We start from the raw sequence: 18,046 nt of genomic DNA on the forward strand, positions 1-18,046 counted from the left end.
GAAGAGGCGGAGGGGGCATTCAGAGCATTAAAACACGCCTTTGTCTCCGCACCTGTCCTGGCCCACCCAGACCCGGAACAACAATACACGGTGGAAGCGGACGCGTCCGATATGGCGGTGGGAGCCATATTGTCGCAGAAGAACCCTGAGACGGGGTGCTCCATCCTGTTGCGTTTATGTCCCGCAAACTGAACCCCGCGGAAAGAAATTACCACGTTGCCGAAAAGGAACTCCTGGCCATCAAGGACGCATTTGGTGAGTGGAGACACCTGTTGATGGGTGCTAAACATGTAGTGATGGTCTACACCGACCATAGGAACCTTCAATTCATGACGGCCGCCAGGCAATTGTCTCCTCGTCAAATGAGGTGGATGTTGTTCTTTTCGGGGTTTCATTTCACCATTACGTACAGACCAGGATCAGAAAACAAGAAGGCCGACGCCTTGTCGAGGCAAAACACAGAGGCAAGGAGTCCGCGACCAACCGTTGAGTCCATCATCCACCCCAGCAAGGTGGTGTGTGCAGTCCAGTCCGGACACTTTCTACGAGACGTGCAGAAAGGGGTCATTACCTTTCGATGGAACGACTGGTTGCGTAGACACAAGGAATGGCAGGTACGCGACGGCGTTCCGGTGAAGGGAGGACGGATATTGGTGCCCACCACACGGTTACAGAAACAGGTGTTCATGTGGTGCCATGAGTCGGCCAGTGCTGGTCACTTCGGACTGGAGAAGACGGTGGACTACGCGTCACGTCAGTTCTGGTGGCCAACGTTGAGGGCGGATGTGAGGAAGTGGATCCTGGCATGTGTGACCTGCTCCGCCATGAAATCGGACCATCAACGCCCACAAGGGTTACTGATTCCGTTGCCATCTCCTACCAGGCCATGGGATTGCATATCCCTGGATTTCATCGTTGGGTTGCCCAGTGACAAAGGATGTACGGCTATACTGGTGGTAGTCGACTATCTAACCAAGATGGGTCGCTTCATCGCATGTAAGGGTGTGCCCACGGCCGGAGAATTTGGCGGTACTACTGCTGAAAGAGGTGGTAAGGGCTCATGGCCTTCCCAGTGTCATAGTGTCGGACAGGGGATCGCAGTTCACTGCGAGGTTCTGGAAGACCTGGTGTTCAGCACTCCATGTCACATCAGCGTTATCGACCAGCTACCATCCGCAAACGGACGGTCAGACGGAACGTCTTAATCAAACCCTGAAGCAGTACCTCCGCTGTTATAGAGATCAAGGAAAGGAAGAGTGGGTGGACCTGTTGTGGCTTGCAGAAGTCGCGTACAACAACGCCACACACGCCTCAACCAGGGTGTCACCTTTCTACAGCAATTATGGGCACCATCCCCGATTCATCCCGTTGTCTCACCCCTCGTCGACGTCGGGAGTACCTGAAACATCCAAGAGGGTGGCACATATCAAGGAGACCGTGGAAAAAGCACAGAAGTGCTTGGAGGAGGCCAAGAAGAAATACAAAACCACAGCGGATAAACGAAGGAGACCAGGCCCGCTTTATCGAGCCGGGGATTACGTCTGGGTATCGTCCAGGAACCTACGGTTCCGTAAACACAGCGTTTTCCATCCCCGCTTCATCGGGCCTTACCGTATTAAGGAATGCCTAAGCCCAGTGAACGTACGGTTGGTTTTGCCTGACAACCTCCGGATCCACCCTGTGTTCCATGTGTCGTTGCTCAAGCCCGCAGTGAAGCCTAAACACTCAGCTCCTACTCCGGTGTTGGTGGACGGGGAGAAGGAGTACGAGGTTCACTGCATTAGGGATTCCAGATGGAGAAGAGGCAAGCTGTGGTACCTGGTTGCTTGGAAAGGGTTCGGGCAGGAAGAGGACTCTTGGGAGCCCGTGGCTGGGTTATGTGCTCCCAGGTTGCTGGCGGCCTTTCATCGGAAGTACCCGGCCAAGCCCGGCCCTGCGAGAGGACCTGACGGGAGAGGGATGTATTGTTAAAACAACCGTCGGAGGCGAGACGAGAGAGGAGAACTACAGGAACCCGGAAAACGCACGCCCAAACTACGATCCCCAGAAGGCTGTGCTGATAGGCGCGCTGAGAGGGCGTGCCCATTTAAGGACCCAGGACGCCAGCGGTAGGCGTAGAATATTTCGAACATTTACCACGAGTCAGGAGAAGAGGTCGAGCGGAAGACGAGCTCCGTGATATTGCTTGGGAGAGGAGTCGGCGTGAAACGGTGAGAAGCCTCTGAGTTCCGAGACAGTGACAGCGGGGCTCCGCTTCACAATCGGCGGAACATTTGTTGTCTACCGTTCTGCTCCGACGCTTTGGCAGTCCCCGCTCGAGGGTATCGAGCTATCCCTGAACGCCGTTTCGCTCAAGACCCCTGCCAGTCCCCGCTCGAGGGTATCGAGCAATCCCTGAACTCCGGTTCGCTCAGACCCCTGCCAGTCCCCGCTCGAGGGTATCGAGCAATTCCTGAACTCCGGTCGCTCTGACCCTTGACAGTCCCCACTCGAGGGTTCTCGAGCTGAAGTTCCTAGAACCTGGAACTTAAACCGTGTCCAATCCCCGCTCGAGGGAACAGCGTAACGGTCCCTGGCATTGACCATAGACCAGTCCCCGCTCGAGGGTATCGAGTGAGGTCTATTGCTGAGACCCTTGGCCAGTCCCCGCTCGAGGGTATCGAGTGAGGAAAAAGCCGCAGGCGTTTGCCCTCCGTTGGACGCGTGTTAGGACTAACACGCATGCGGAGGACGATTACAAATTATTCTTTACACGGATAGAGACTCGAGTGGCATTGTCGGCCATTATTTAGCACGGGGTCCTCTGTTGGAAGGTGCTAGGACTAGCATCGTGCAGAGGACGGTAAATCCGATCCTTTAAACACTCTTGATTTGCTTATAATTTGGCATTTAAACAAGTCTGAATAAAGAGCTTGTAAACTTCATATATCGGACTGGCACCTCATTTGTGGGCTAACAGGTGGGGTGTTTGGGTTCTGACTGAGTTACCCGATCCCGAGGAAAAACAGGATTACACAAGGCCTACAGAGTAACTGACAGGGTCAGGGCCTGCATCAAGGAGGAGGTCTCCAAGATGCTTGCTCTTAGGGTGGTTGAGTCCTCCAGCAGTCCTTGATCCAGCCCCGTGGTCTTGGTCCCAAAGGCTGCTGCGCCGGGATCCACACCTGAACTCCGGTTCTGTGTGGACTACAGAGGACTCAATTCAGTCACCAAGACTGATGCGCACCCTATCCCCAGAGCTGATGAGCTCATTGATCGGCTAGGGGCTGCCCGGTTCCTCAGCACGTTTGATTTAACGTCTGGGTACTGGCAGATCGCCTTGACCGATGGGGCAAAAGAGAGGTCAGCATTCTCTACACCAGATGGGCATTTCCAGTTCCGGGTTATGCCATTTGGAATGAAGAATGCCCCTGCCACCTTTCAGAGGTTGGTCAACCAGGTGTTGGTTGGGCTGGATGAGTTCAGTGCCGCCTACCTGGATGACATCGCAGTGTTCAGTGGTACCTGGCCAGAACACCTGCACCACCTCTGGGAAGTGTTGATTGCGCTGCGAAAGGCAGGCCTCACAATCAGGGCAAGCAAGTGCCAGATTGGGCAGGGTTCAGTGGTGTACTTGGGACACCAAGTGGGGAGTGGCAAGGTGGCACCCTTGCAACCCAAAATTGAGACCATCCTGGCTTGGGAACCCCCCAAGACCCAGACTGCAGTTAGAGCCTTCCTGGGGCTCACTGGGTACTACAGGAGGTTTGTCAAGGGGTATGGCACTATTGTGGCCACCTTGACAGAGCTGACTTCTAAGAAGCAGCCCAGGAATGTGATTTGGACTGACACCTGTCAGAAGGCTTTTGACACCCTGAAAACTGCCATGTGCACGGCGCCCGTGCTCTTGGCCCCTGATTTCTCCAAGGAGTTTCTAGTGCAAACAGATGCTTCAGAGCATGGTGTAGGGGCTGTTCTCTCACAGATGACTGAGGAGGGCTGGGACCAACCTGTAGCCTTCATCAGTAGGAGGTTACTTCCACGGGAACGTAGGTGGAGTGCAATAGAGCGAGAAGCATTTGCTGTGGTCTGGGCACTGAAGAAGCTAAGACCCTACTTGTTTGGGTCTCACTTCCGGGTTCAGACAGACCACAGGCCCCTCAGATGGTTGATGCAAATGAGGGGTGAGAACCCAAAACTGTTGAGGTGGTCCATCTCCCTACAGGGTATGGACTTCACGGTGGAACATCGCCCTGGCACAGATCACGCCAATGCTGACGGTCTGTCCAGGTTTTTACGCCTTAGTGATGAGGAACTCCCTGGGGAAGGGTAGTTCTCCCCACATTTCAGCTGGAGGGGACACGTGTTAGACCTGGCACCTTGGCGTGAGTTTCCCTTCCACTTTTTGCTGATGTGCCTCAGATGTTTTTGCTGATGTCCGCCGCTCAGGGCACTGCGCCACGGCCAATCCGTGCCGCAGTGCAAGTGCTCCCTATGTAAAGTATAACTGTGATTGATATTCCTGATTGGTTCATTGGATTTACTGTCAGTCCCCAGTAAAGTGCACCAGGAGTGCCAGGGCTTGTGAATGCCAATGCTGCTAGTGGGCCTGCAGCGCTGGTTGCGCCACCCACAGAAGCAGCCTTAAAATATGTCTAGGGTCTGCCATTGCAGAACCTGCGTGCAGTCTGGTACTGTAATGCTGGCTGGGCAAGTGCACACACTGGCCAGCCCCTAAACCTTCCCTTAACTTCATATTAGTCACCCCTATGGTAGGCCCAAGGGCAGGGTGCATTGTAAGTGTAAGGTAGGACATGCTCTGTTGAGTGTGGCATGTCCTGATAGTGAATTACAGCCAAATTCGTTTTTCACTATTGTAAGGCTACCTGTTCTCTTTAGGCCAGATGGGCTGCTGGAATTATTACACTCTATAATCCCAGCAGGCTCAGGGAACATGGTAGAAATTAATGTTTAGTATGCCTGAACTCAGAATAATAAAATACTTCTTTTAGTAAAGTTTATTTTAATATCCTGTGTTTGTAAATGCTACTTTTAGAAAGTTAGCATTTGCTTGCCTAACCATTTCAGCCCGCCTCTGCTGGTATGTGTATCTGACTGTCTGGGATGTGTGAGTGACAGGGCTGGGAGATGACAGGTGGTGAATGCGAGGATTACACCTTAGTGGGAGGTAGGAGTGCCCCTGGACTCTTAATCAGGCTGTGCTCTGCCACCACAATGCTGGCTCCGCCCCCCTGGGGAGCGACTGATGACTCAGCCTGCACCTGGCCCAGGAAGGGCGAAGCACTGTCAACAAGGTATTCCTGGCTGCCCCTGTCCCAACAATGCTGGCTCCGCCTCCCTGTGGAGCGTCTGATGTGCCTGCCCCTCACACTGAAAGAAGAAGGCAGAACACACCAACAGAGTACTCAGAGACTGAATGAGGTTATGCAGAGGCCCCACTGGCCTGCAAGAACAAAGGAAATGTAGTATAAAAGTAGGAGCCCTGCTCCTTGTAAATTAGATCCTGCTTGTGAACCAATACGCCACCTCTGCCTGAGGAGAAGGAACCAAGGAAGCTGAAGGAGAGAGACTGTCGCTATCCTGGGGGACTAAACCTGCAGTGAGAACCTTGCTGCCAAAGGAGAGGAAGACCCCTTTTGAAAGACTTTGCTTTTATTTACTTTCAACAAGATACTTGTGCTTCCTAGCTGATCTCCAAGGGCCTGGAAGTGAGCTGGCCCCCTGACCTGAGCCCCAGGACCATTGGGCTCTCCCCCCTGCCTTCGCTGAGGAGTGCTGAACTGCCTGTGTCCCCGCCGCTGAATGCACCTCAAAGACCTGCCCTTTCACCCAAGCGCGTGCTGTGCCGCCTGACTCCGTGTGGCCCCGCTCCTCCTCGAGCCGGAGTCCGCACCGTAGCCTAATTTGGGCCGCCTTGCACTGTGCTACCCTTTTGTCCCCCCACGAGCCGCATTGCCACTGACTTTAAGCCGCCCGGGCCCGCCAGCCGGTGACCTGCATTCTCCAGCCCCCGAAGTTGCCCTGTACCGCCGTACGCTCAGTACGCTTGAAGCGTACCCTTTGGCAAGGCGCCGCGGTACGCTCCGTACGCTTGAAGCGTACACTTTGGCAAGGTGCCGCAGTACGCTCCGTACGCTTGAAGCGTACACTTTGGCAAGGTGTCGCAATACGTTCCGAGCGTACTCCTGAAGCGTACGCCTGTGCTCTGGGCTTGCACGCCTCGTGGAAGCAAGCGTCCCCCAAGAAGACACGGCTCGTACGCCGCCCTTGCCAGCCTTTCCTTTTTGCCCAGCCCAGTAGGGTGCGTACCTGGTAGACGTACTGCACCGAACTGCTCTCCCCGGGGCCGGGCCGCATTGAGAGCCGTCCTGTACCTTTGACCCCGTACAGGCCGCTCCGTGCCGCCTCCCCACTCTGGATCCCCTGAGCCCCCAAAGGATCGCCTGTGCCCGGACCCTCCGCTGCGCCCCCCTCGAGGTCCCGCCTAGACGCCCTGCACCGCGGCGCCTCTCTACAGCCAGCCGCCGAGGAACGTCTTTTGCCCCGCAGATATTCTTCAAGAAGACAGGTACTTTTGCGCATCTAATCCCCGGGGCCCACCGTGGACCAGAGAGTCCGTTTTTGTTTCTGACAAGCCTCGTGGCCGTTAATCAGTAGAGGCCCCACCCGGGAGTCAGAGTTGCGCAGAACGCTATTCACAAGAGTCCTCTTGTGATAGAAAGTATTGTGGGCATTTCTTGGAACAACGTGATTACTGCTCAAAAGAACGCTTTGCTGAGGGAACTGTATTTGGGGAAGCCAAGGCATTTTAAAGAAAGGGGAATCTTAAGAATTTGATAAGAAAGCCTAATTTTGACATCATTGAAACGTGATAAGAAAGCCTAATTTTTGCATCAGTGAAACGTCTAAAGAAGCCTCATCTAGCATTTTTGAACCAACATATGAAAGACTCATTTTTGAAACGTTCTTCATGGTGTAAAGACACTTTGTTGGACTTGGGCCTTGTGGCAGGTTCACCCCTGAACTTTTTGCCTTAAAGTATAGTGATTTCTGGTCTTTGCGCACTTTGACACTGTGGCGCAGTGTAAAGTGCGTGCGCTCCCTGAGTGCGTGTGTGAGATAGGCCTGCCCTCCCATAGGAATGCATGGGGAATGTCTGTGTCCCTGGTAGTTCCTGATGCGTGGGGAGTGCGGGCTCGAGTTTGGTATGTGTGAACTCGTGGGAGTGAATGCTGCGCGATGGTATGTGCAGCTTGTATGTGTCTAGTGGGGAAGCGCCATTCCTAGACATGGCTGTACATGTGCTGTGAGGGTGCTGGCGTGTGATTGGCTGGAGCTGGCTGGCATGCCAGGCTCCAGGAAGTCTGGATGGGTCTGCCCGGTGGTGAGTGTGAGATTAGCATGCTGATGTCTGGGGAGGAGTGTACCTGTGTCCTGAATGAGGCTGGGTTTTCCCCTGACAATGCTGGCTCCCCCCCCCCCATGGTGCGTCTAACGACCCTAGCCCTGCCAGTGAATAGAGAGGGTGGTTGAGCCCATCAACAGTGCTCACAGACCAGCTGCGACTGGCTCTGCCCCCACCCTGCCCAAAGAACAAAGGATTTACTAGTATAAAAATGGGGCTGTGTCCCCACAGAGTGGGTTCTCTTCCAGAATCCTGATAGGAGGGGGCTGCTGCTCGTGGGGCCCAGGAGGGACCGCCATGGGGGCTGTCTCCTGCCCTGTGCGCTGGCCCCTGGGCCCTGCATGCCCCTCCTGATGCCCAGTACCTTCTGCTGTGCCTTTGTTCTTGCCCCAGGGCTGTGGCTGCCCCTAGCGCCCCGTGAGCGCTTTAATTTGCCTGCCTGGGCAGAGCGCTGTCGTTTTCCCTCTGAGGGAAGCGCTCCTGCCCTTCTTGTGGCCCAGAGTGCTTCGTTGCACTTTATTCTAAAATACGGGTGCCACCCCGTTCATTTGGTTGCGTTGCGAGTGCCACCTCGCTTCTGCCGTTTATTTTAGACTTCGAGGGTGCCACCCCTCAGTTATGCCCCCGAGATTCACCGCCTGATGTTGGGCGGGACTTCCTGTTTGCGAGGGAAGTCCCGCCTGCTGCTGCGCCGTGATTGGCTGCCTGCCTATCTCGAAGGGGAAGCCGAGTCCTCCTGCGGCCCGGGGCTCCCGTGAGTTAGGGAGAGCCCCGGGGCCGCCTCACCCTGAGTCCCGGTCCCGAGATGGGGGACCGGGATAACATAGGTGCTGTCAGGCGGGGCTACCAGGGGTTGGGAGAGCCCCGCTACCGCCGCCGAGAAGGAGAAGCAGCCGCAGGAAGAGCCGGTGAGTGCATTGAGGGGAGGGGGGTTGTCGGGGCACATTGCCGGTGCCCGCCCCTCCCCTCCAGAGCGAGTCTCCATGTGCAGAGAGGCCCGTGAGGCCTCAAGCGATGCCGAGTCCCCCGAGAGGGACTCCGCCTACCCCCCACATTGCTTCAGAGCCAGGAAAGGCTCCCCCATGGGCATTTGTGAATCCGAGCCCACGAGGCTCAACAGGCATTTCGTGTGTGAGCCCAGAGAGGCTCAGGGGGCATCTCTTTATTCCGAGCCCAGAGAGGCTCCCAGCCCCCCTTTATTTTAGAGCCCAGCGAGGCTCCCAGAGGCCAGTCATTTGTTCAGAGCCCGAGAGGCTCGTGGCGGCCATTATTGATTTAGAGCCCGGAGAGGCTCAAAAGTGGCAGTCATTTGTTTAGAGCCCTGAGAGGCTCAGAGGGGACATTTTATTGCTTAAGAGCCTGGAAGGCTCCAACGTTGACCCCACCATTGTTGCACCAGTTGCCCAGCACTTTGTGGGCAACTGCTCTGTTTAGGCTCCCTGACATTTGGGACACAAGGCGTCCTAGACCCAACAAGGCCAGTTGGCCTAGGGACAGTCACAGGTGGTGACTAATGTGAGTTTGGCGCAATTGTTCATTTTCTGCACCTCTGAATGTGGTTTTATGCGTCATGTGCCTTGTTCCTACACCGCTGAATGTATTGTTGATGCATCATGTGTTCCCTTCCTTACACCGCTGAATGTATGTTTATGCATCATGTGTCATGTGCTTACACCCCTACAGGTATTGTGATACTTAGGTGGTTGTTTTTCTCCTAGTGCAGGTGGTGCTAGTGAGGTCCTGGTTACCAGTGATTACTGGTTGTGTGCTATATTGTGCTAAAGTAATTTTACATTTTATATTCTAACTTCTAAGTGCTAATTTCTAAAAGTGTTACTTATAAAAGTGCTGATTCCTGACAGTGGTCCAGGTGGCACTGTCTTGTACATATCCCCTGTAAATTCTGCCCGTGCCCCTGGCACATTGTAAAGTGTGTGTTTTATCTAATGTGTTTTGGTGTAATACAAAGGCTATTTTTATATAACCTTGTGTGGAGTTTCCTTTGTGGTGGGTCCTGGGTGTTGTTGCTGGGGTGCGTGCGCAAATACTTAATTCACATCGCCTCCAAGTTTAGCCTTGCTGCTCACGCCACGTTACCTAGAGGGTGAGCAGGGGTTATCTTGGCGTGTAACTCCCTTGCCCTGACTTAGGAGTGGTGGTCTCTGACTGACTTTGGCGAAAGCCCTGGCCAGCCGGGGATCCCATTTCTAACACACTTACAAACAGAAAGCCTATATCCTTAATCTAAAGAAAGTATTGTGTGCATCCTAAGTTCATGTTATTTAAGGTCTTGTGCTAAATCTGCTATCTTTTACATAAAGTCTACGTATTTTTATATACATACAGCCTGGTGTCCATTTGTGGGGGGATCAGTGTTATTTACTGTGTGTGATTCTGAATGCTTAACTAAATGCGCCCTAGAGATTAGCCTTGACTGCTCGCGCCACGCAACCTAGAGGGTGAGCAGGGGTTATTCTTAAAGGGTAGTTCCCTTGCCCTGACTAGAGGAGAGGGTCCCTGTTTGTCACAAGTGCATACTTGCGCCAACCAGAGACCCCCAATTCTAACAGTATGGAATTAAACATCATAGATAATGCAACATGTATTTTGTTTGATTGCATCAGTAACCATAATACATCGTAGTCCTATTTAACGGACATAATCAATAATTGTCTGCAATGTTCAATCCTGTAAAATGTAAACTTATAGACTGGCTACTGCTCGAAGATCCTATTTTACAAAATTTGTTACATTAAATTCCAAAAATGATAAAAAGGGAATAACTGTCGACATTAATCAATTACAAGAACAAAATGGTGTAATCCCTCGATGCTATTATATACCCGTACTAAATCTATACAAGTGTTGTGGTGCATGATCACGCAATTAACGATGAGTAAACAATCATTATTGCATGTTTACTTTGCTCGTGTTAAAAATTGTTGTCTAGCTATATAGTGTTATGAGGATAAGCATGATGATGCTGATGTGATACTCGTCACTAGTGTCTGTGGGTTTCTACAATCAATTTATAAAAAACAGCTTATATCTAGGCTGTCGTTCAATCCAACCGGCAGTAATGTCTGTAAGTATTCTATCCAGTGTGTTTCCCTCTGAAGTAATCTCTTAGTGTTGTCCTGTCTTTCAGTCTTAGGGACAATTTCCACTATCTGAGCGCGTAATTGTGCAATGTTGTGTTGAGCTTCCAGCCAATGGTAAGCTACTGGAGCTGATCTATTTTGCGTTCTTATTGTACTTTTATGTTCTGTCAATCTTGTTTTTAGTTTGCGCTCAGTTTTGCCAATATATGCCCTGCCGATTGGACATTTAAGACAATATATTAGATGCATAGAATCACAGTTGCATGAATGTCTTAACAGGATTTTCTTCCCAGTGACTGGATGAGTTAAAGTGTTGCCCAATATAATGTTGTTGCAATGAATGCAATTATGGCATCTGGATGTTCCCTTGTGCTTTTCAGGTTGTGGTAATCGCCTTGGTGGCCTCGACATATCCATCAGGTTTTTTCCACGTGTGTACGCAAATGTGGGTTTCTCTTCATAAATTCCGTGGAATTCTGTTTCATTTCGTAGAGGATCCCATCTTTTGCAGATTATGTTCTTAATTTGATTGGACGGTGAAGAGAATTTGGACACGAACGTAAAAGATGTTGTAGTTTTTTTTGCCACTTGTAGTTAATAAAGTATTCCGGTCTTTCGTAGATAGTCTCTCTATGCTTTGCTGTACAATCTCTGGAGGATAACCTCTCTCCTCAAATTTAATTCGGTGTTTTTGTAATTGTCTCTCCAACGTGTTGTTTTCTGAACATATTCTTTTTATGCGTAAGAAATGAGAGTATGGAAGATTAGTTATGAGGCTCTTAGGATGGAAACTAGAGTACATCAGTGTACTATTCCTATCTGTAGGTTTTGTGTTTATGTCAGTTGTCAGTCTTTGAAGAGCCTTGTTCTTCATGATTACAACATCCCAAAAATTTACTTCAGATGCACTTATCTTACTGGTAAACTGTATTCTTGGATTTCTGGTGTTCAGTTGATCAACAAGATTCTCCAATGTACTCTGTTCTTTTGCCCAAATAAGAAAAATATCGTCAATATACCGACAATATTGTATGAGCCCGTCTGTCCATGAGTTATTGGTCAGTATGTATTCCTGTCCAAATTTTGCCCTAAAAATATTAGCGTATGTTGGAGCTCCTGTGAGCGGAGCGTAGAATGTATCTGGCCATTTGAAATAGCTGTTGTTTAAACAGAAATGTAATAGTTTCATGAGAAAAATGCTTGTATCTTGTGGTAAATCCATCTGCAACAGTGCCCATTCTACAGCCTCCATCCCTTCTGTGTGTGAGATAGATGTATATAGTGCCGTCACGTCAATAGTACACAGTATCCAATTGTAATGGAAAAATTCTTGCATGATTTCAAGTTTTTTGAGTAAATCAGTGGTGTCCTGGAAATATGAGCACCATGCCTGCACAAATTGTTGGAAATGATGATCCAGATATATGCCCAATGGCTCAAAAATTGATTCACAACCAGATATGATCGGGCGGAAGGGGGGATCTGTGGGATGCTTGTGGATTTTTGGGGTCATATACAGTTTGGGTCTTCTGGGATTGGACGATGTAAGGTATAATCTGATTTGAGTAGTAATAGCTTCAGTTTGTTCTGCTTCCTCCAAGAGATCTTTTAGCATATATTTATAATGTCAGTGTAGGGTCTGCGTCTAAACTCATGTATGTGTTGATGTCTTGTACATGGTCATTAACTTTCTGGTTATAGTAGGAGGTATCCATTAGAACTAATGCTCCTCCCTTGACTGCCGGCTTTATTGTCAAATTCTCATTACAGATTATGGTTTGCAAAGTACGTCCATCATGAATAGTGAAGTTTGAATTCTTGCGTTTGTTGTATTTAATCTTAGCAAGATCTCGTTTAATGGTATCTTCAAAGAAATCCAAGATTTTGTGGGAAGTAGGTGGTATGAATTTACTTTTAGGTTTAAATATGTGCGTGTGATCTTCTGATTTGTCGGCTATGTCCTGCACAACATTGGAAAAATAATGGCGTAAACGAAGTTTGCGCATGAACTTGTACAATGCTACTTTCGTTTCCAGAGCATTAGTGTCATTGGTAGGTACAAATTACATTCCTTTATTTAAGATCATTGTTTGTTTATGTGTTAAAATCACTGAAGATATATTGATTATCAAGGTACATTTTTCCCGCTGCGTAATGTTCTTCCCGAGTCCTCGCCTGGTTTTGCGATAACTGTTGTTGTTTTTTCTTGACTTGGTGGGGGTGGTTGAACTGCATCCTGTGCCTGTAACAAAAAAGACGAATGACTGGTAGAGGCGGTAGTGACTTGCTCTAATGTTGTTTTCGTAGAAGCCTCAGCTGGTGTGGTGGAGGTCAATTTAGTCTTATTCACTGGTTGGCGAGTTGCCAAAACATCTTGATCTGTGGTGATACTCTCATTGCTTGATGTATTAGTCCTAGGTGATGTATATCTTTTCTTAGCGTATATTTCAGCCCATATGTAGACCTTGTTTAATTTATAGTCTATCGTGTCACAGCGATATTTTCTAATCTTACCCTCCTGCAGTTCACGGTTATATCGCTCCAATTTTTCATTAAGATCATCCAATGTTACTTTCCAGGTCTGTGGTTCTACAATCTTTTCTAAATCTTTCTTGATATTGAATATTTCTTCGTCCAGGTCTTTAATGGTACGGGATAATTCTTCGATGATCAGCAATATAAGATCTAACGAGCATTTATTAAGAATTGCGAACCATTTATCCATAAATTGAGGATTTAAATGGAATCTAAAAAGCATTGGTCTTAGAGCAATTCTTAAACCTCTCGGAATCCTTTTGTTACGATGATATTGCACCAATGTGCTGGCATGTAGTCTCTGATTTAACTGTCTGCGTGTTAGATACTCTAACTGTTTCAGTCTCTGTATTGTGGAACCCCCATGTGTGTCTTCTAATCTGATCCAGTCAATTAGCGCATAGATGTCTGTTGCCTCGTCATTGGTATATGACGAGGCAACAATCATTGGTGGCCCTATTTTCTGTGATATGTGTGATACTATCAAATGATGCCATGGTGTATCTCTGGGTATGTTTGTTCTTATACTTGTGGGTGCAACCTCAAGGAGCCAAACGTGAGAAACTATTAATGAAGTGATGAGGTGCACACCAAATATATCTAGTTTTTTTCAAAATCCTTAGTTAATTAAGAAACTTCAACTGTTTGGGGTGCTGCATTACAATCATGCGTTGGCTAACGCTGAAAATATGAACACAGGAAGTGAGGAAGAAGTCTACACGTAATGCGCACTGTACCCAAGGAAAGAAACGCTTTCCACAATTATTCACAACAAATTTACAATAAATCACAAACTTTTTTTATCTAAGAAGATAGGCATTTATTAATGCAGTAGATTTAAAATTGCTAGACTAGATCGCATGTCAGGGAGAGGAGGGGGGATTGCTGTGGTGTATAGGGAGACGTGGGCCTTCTCGTGTGAGACCACTGTGGGCTTAATGGAGGGGGAGGCTCTGGACTTCTCCATTGTGATTTCGCCTCATTTTACACTGGGCGGGACACTGCTCTATCGGCCCCCGGGCCCACCGCGTGCTTTTTGGAGGGCTTTGGGTGATGTTATCATCCCTCGCTCCCTTCGCTTTTCAAAATTCCTCTTTTTGGGTGACTTTAACATCCATCTAGATTGCCCTGGTTCTGTGGGCATTAGGGAGCTAATGGGTCTGTTTGATTTGGCCCACCTTACTCAGTGGGTAAAGTTACCCACCCATCAAGGGGGACATATAATTGACCTGGTGTGTTCTAACTTTGCCTTGTCAGTAGATGACCCACTTCAGGTGACTTGGTCAGATCATTATTTGGTCCAATTTTCCTGGCCAATAGGGAAGCAGCCGTTCCTGTCAATTCCGGCTCCCAACAATCAAGGTCGGAAGATTGACATTCCGGCTCTGTCTAGGGTCCTTGCGGAGACCTACCTGGCGAATACCTCTGATCTTGAGGAAGCGTTGGATAGTTTTTCCTCTTGGATCAGTCAAGGAGTCTAAAAGGTGCTAAAACCCCCGTCGACCAGGCGGCTGAGACCTACGCTGTCCAAACCATGGTACTCCGGCACCCTTAGAGATGTTAAATTGGGGTGCAAATCCCTGGAACGCTGCTAGCGGGAGCATTATTGCCCTCTGGCAAAACATGCTCTACGTTTAGCGCAGAGAGAATACTATGCAGCTATCAGGGAAGCAAAAAAGCGCTTTTATTCCGAACATATAGCAAAAGCCAATAACAATAGCAAGGAGATTTTTGCTATTGTGAGTAGCTTCTTGGCACTAGCTGCACAACAAACGGCCCTTCCGATCTCCGCTTAATGGTGTGAGGAGCGGTCTACTTTTTTTGCTGAAAAGGTACAGGCTATTCAAAATAGTTTGGGGTGTGTGACCTTTCTCGGAACTGTTTCTCTGCGGTATTTAGATGGTTGGCGCAGGCACAACTTAAGTGTATTGAGGACAAGTCTGAGATCCTTTTATTTGGCCAGTTTCCGCCCGCCTTCAGGGAGTCGTTATGGCCCTCTGATTTTCCTTGCTCTAACTCGGTGGGCGCCCCAGCAAAAAATCTGGGGGTCTGGTTTGAGGAGGATTTGTGATTTGGGGTGCAAATCAAGAAACTCACTGGAGTCTGCTTTGGCACCCTTAAAGCACTGAGAAGGTTCTTTCCACTGCTTCCAACGTCGGCTAAGGAGACGGTCCTGCGGGCTCTTATTCTCTCCCGTTTAAACTACGCCAATGCTCTGTATGTCGGTATCCCTGGGTACCAATTACGTAAGCTTCAGATCATTCAGAATGCCGCGGCTAGACTCTTGTTCAACATCTCACGAAGGTCTAGCGCAAAACCGCAATTACGTGACCTGCATTGGCTGCCTGTGGCCCAGAGAGTGCAATTTAAGGCTCTCACTCTGGCTCACAGAGCTTTGCATGAGCTTTGACCATTGTACATTAGAAATAGTTTCTCCTTCTATATCCCTAATAGACCGCTGCGCTCTGCCTCCCTTAGACGGATGGTGGTCCCACGTTTCCGCAGAATGCGGCTGGGGGCCCAGTCTCTGTCTGTTAAAGCAGCTACCTTCTGGAATTCTCTGCCTCTGTTATTACGACATATCCAAAGCCTCACACTTTTTAAAAAGCAACTGAAAACCTTCCTCTTCAAGCAGCGTTGTTAACTGGCACCATACCATCCGGTCACTGTTATACTTCGCGCCAGGACACTCTGGAGTATTAGTGCGCGCTACAAGTTCACTATAACATAACATGATAAGAGAAATACTACAAAACTCTAAATATACAAGTCCCATTTGGTACAGAAGAGATGTCGAAATTCACTAAACCTCCCGATGTGATTAAGGCATTCGAGAACGGTCTAAAAGTTGATAGTAGGATCTACAACATAAGTCATGAGGGTTTGTCCACAAAACCTGACAGGAAGATGTGGGTGACTCCTTTAAAAATTATGAAAGTGAGTAGCCCATAGGGTGGTCAGTGCCAAGGTCAATTCGCCGGGTATACCATAAATGTACAACTGGGCAAGGAGTAGTGCCATGGTCGCCAAGAAGTCAAAGTATTAATGTGACGTTGTGTAAGGCGTCTTCCGTTTTATATGTCCATATTTTTCTTATAAACAACTTTGTTCATTATGTTCACAATGAAACGCTTTGAATATTTCAAACAATAACGGCAATCTTTTTTTTGTTGTTTTTTTCAGATAACTGCACCGTCTGCAGAGCCACGTGCAAGTACCTGATCCTGTCTGAAAACGTGAGTCTTCCAAACACTGCCTGGTGTGGGATTGGTAGGAATTAGAGTCCTGCTGCCCCTTGAAGAGGGAGGAAGTATTGAGATAGGAAGACAAAAAATGTACTGTGTGAAGAAGAAACAAAAAATGTTAGTTGCGATCCTAGTTCTTCATCTTCAAACCAACATATCTTTATCCGAAGATAGGTGGCAGAACACTTGTTTGAAATATCTTTCCCCATCATTTTTCATTTAAAATTACATCACACTGCCTAAATAGGCATACTGAGTTGCTTTGCCAAGATATGCCATAATGCACATCCTCATCCCGTAGAAGGGTCAGCTTTTCTTATCATGCTTTTCTGGTAAGATTCCTTAACATTGGGTTAATGACCAGTGTTCTTTTTTAGTGCTTTACCACCATTTCAGTTTTATAGCAGCTGATATTGATATTATTCATTAAACGTGCGAATGTCTGAAGGCATCTTGGCGCTTCCTTGTGAGTGGTTCAAGTAGGGAAAATGAGTAGGAAAGCGAGAAAAGCCAGTATTCCAGTTGTTTCCTGAATCTGGTCAAATTTTGTTGATTTTTCAGAGCTCCAGGAAGGGGGTTCCAGAGTTTGCAGATGGACCAAACAAAACTTCTGCAGCCCCAGGATGTCTTGTTCCAGTTGGGGACAATGACTGTTCTGGTGGCCGCTGAGCTACCTACATTTCTTCCTTAAATAGTCTGGTCCCAATTTGTGAAGTGAATTGTACACCAGGCAGAGTGCTTTAAGGGCTACCGGTTTCTTAACAGGAAGCCAATGAAGCTCCACCACAGCTTGTGATACAGACTGCAATTTTGGTATTATATTTAGAAGGCAAGCAGCCACGTTCTGCAGTAGCTGAAGTTTATATAGAGATTGTTGGGGAATGCCCAGCTATAGGGCTTACAATAATCCAACCTGGACAGTATCATTGCAGTGACAACAGACTTCTAAAGATCGAAGGGAATAAATAGTCCTTAAGATGAATTGTATACAAGAATGACGAAATGCACACCATGATTATCCAGTCTTTTTAGAAAGTTTCCTGTAAAGTTTTCCATTTTTGCGTGCAGCCCGAGAATGATGGTTTTGCCTTCAACCACTGCATGATTAGATCCGTCAAGAGTGGAGCGTATTTAGCACTCCTTAACAGACGCACAGCTAGTTTCCTTTAAACAAACAATAACTCTGTTTTATCCAGTTTTATTCTGTATTTATTTCCACGTTCCTCCAATGTTTTAGAGCAACTTGGATGTGGATCAGCAATCACATGTACGACACTCAAATGTCTTTCCAATTTTTCAAATGCTGCAGTTTGCCAATACAGGCCTTTTCTTCCTGCAACACGCCGGATACATTTAAAACAAGCATTGGCATAGCCAATAGGTCTCACTTGTGGGACCTTATAAGTATTTAGTTTTGCAGCACAATATCCTTGTTGCACCAAGGATATTGTGCTGCAAAACTAAATACTTATAAGGTCCCACAAGCGAGACCTATTGGCAATGCCAATGCTTGTTGAAAATTTTCTGAGAGGGAAACGAGAGCGCCGTGGGTGAATACATTTTCTTGATTTATTCTGACCGCAGGAGTTAATCATAGAAGTCACATTGCTTGCAGGTAGTCTGTGAGAATAACTGTGAATTGAATTCCGACTATGCCTTTCGTTGAAAATGACGTTATACATAGGAACAACAGATGTGTAGTATGTAGGGTTTATCCGGCTGACGATCTTCCGTTATTAACCAAGCTGGCGAGTGTTAAA

At 48.2% G+C, this 18,046-nt stretch overlaps 1 protein-coding gene across 6 annotated transcripts in view; it reads left to right on the top strand.

Moving 5' to 3' along the window:
* The window catches only part of RNF212B (ring finger protein 212B), a 1,495,999-nt gene that overhangs the window by 241,308 nt on the left and 1,236,645 nt on the right, over window positions 1-18,046 (top strand). For all 6 annotated transcript variants that reach the window (XM_078641360.1, XM_078641359.1, XM_078641361.1 and 3 more), the window contains one exon: window positions 16,225-16,277. In XM_078641360.1, the coding sequence (XP_078497486.1) occupies window positions 16,225-16,277 (53 nt within the window). The remainder of the gene's footprint in view (window positions 1-16,224; window positions 16,278-18,046) is intronic.

Source organism: Lissotriton helveticus, chromosome 5_1, assembly GCF_964261635.1.
Source record: "Lissotriton helveticus chromosome 5_1, aLisHel1.1, whole genome shotgun sequence".
NCBI lineage: Eukaryota > Metazoa > Chordata > Amphibia > Caudata > Salamandridae > Lissotriton > Lissotriton helveticus.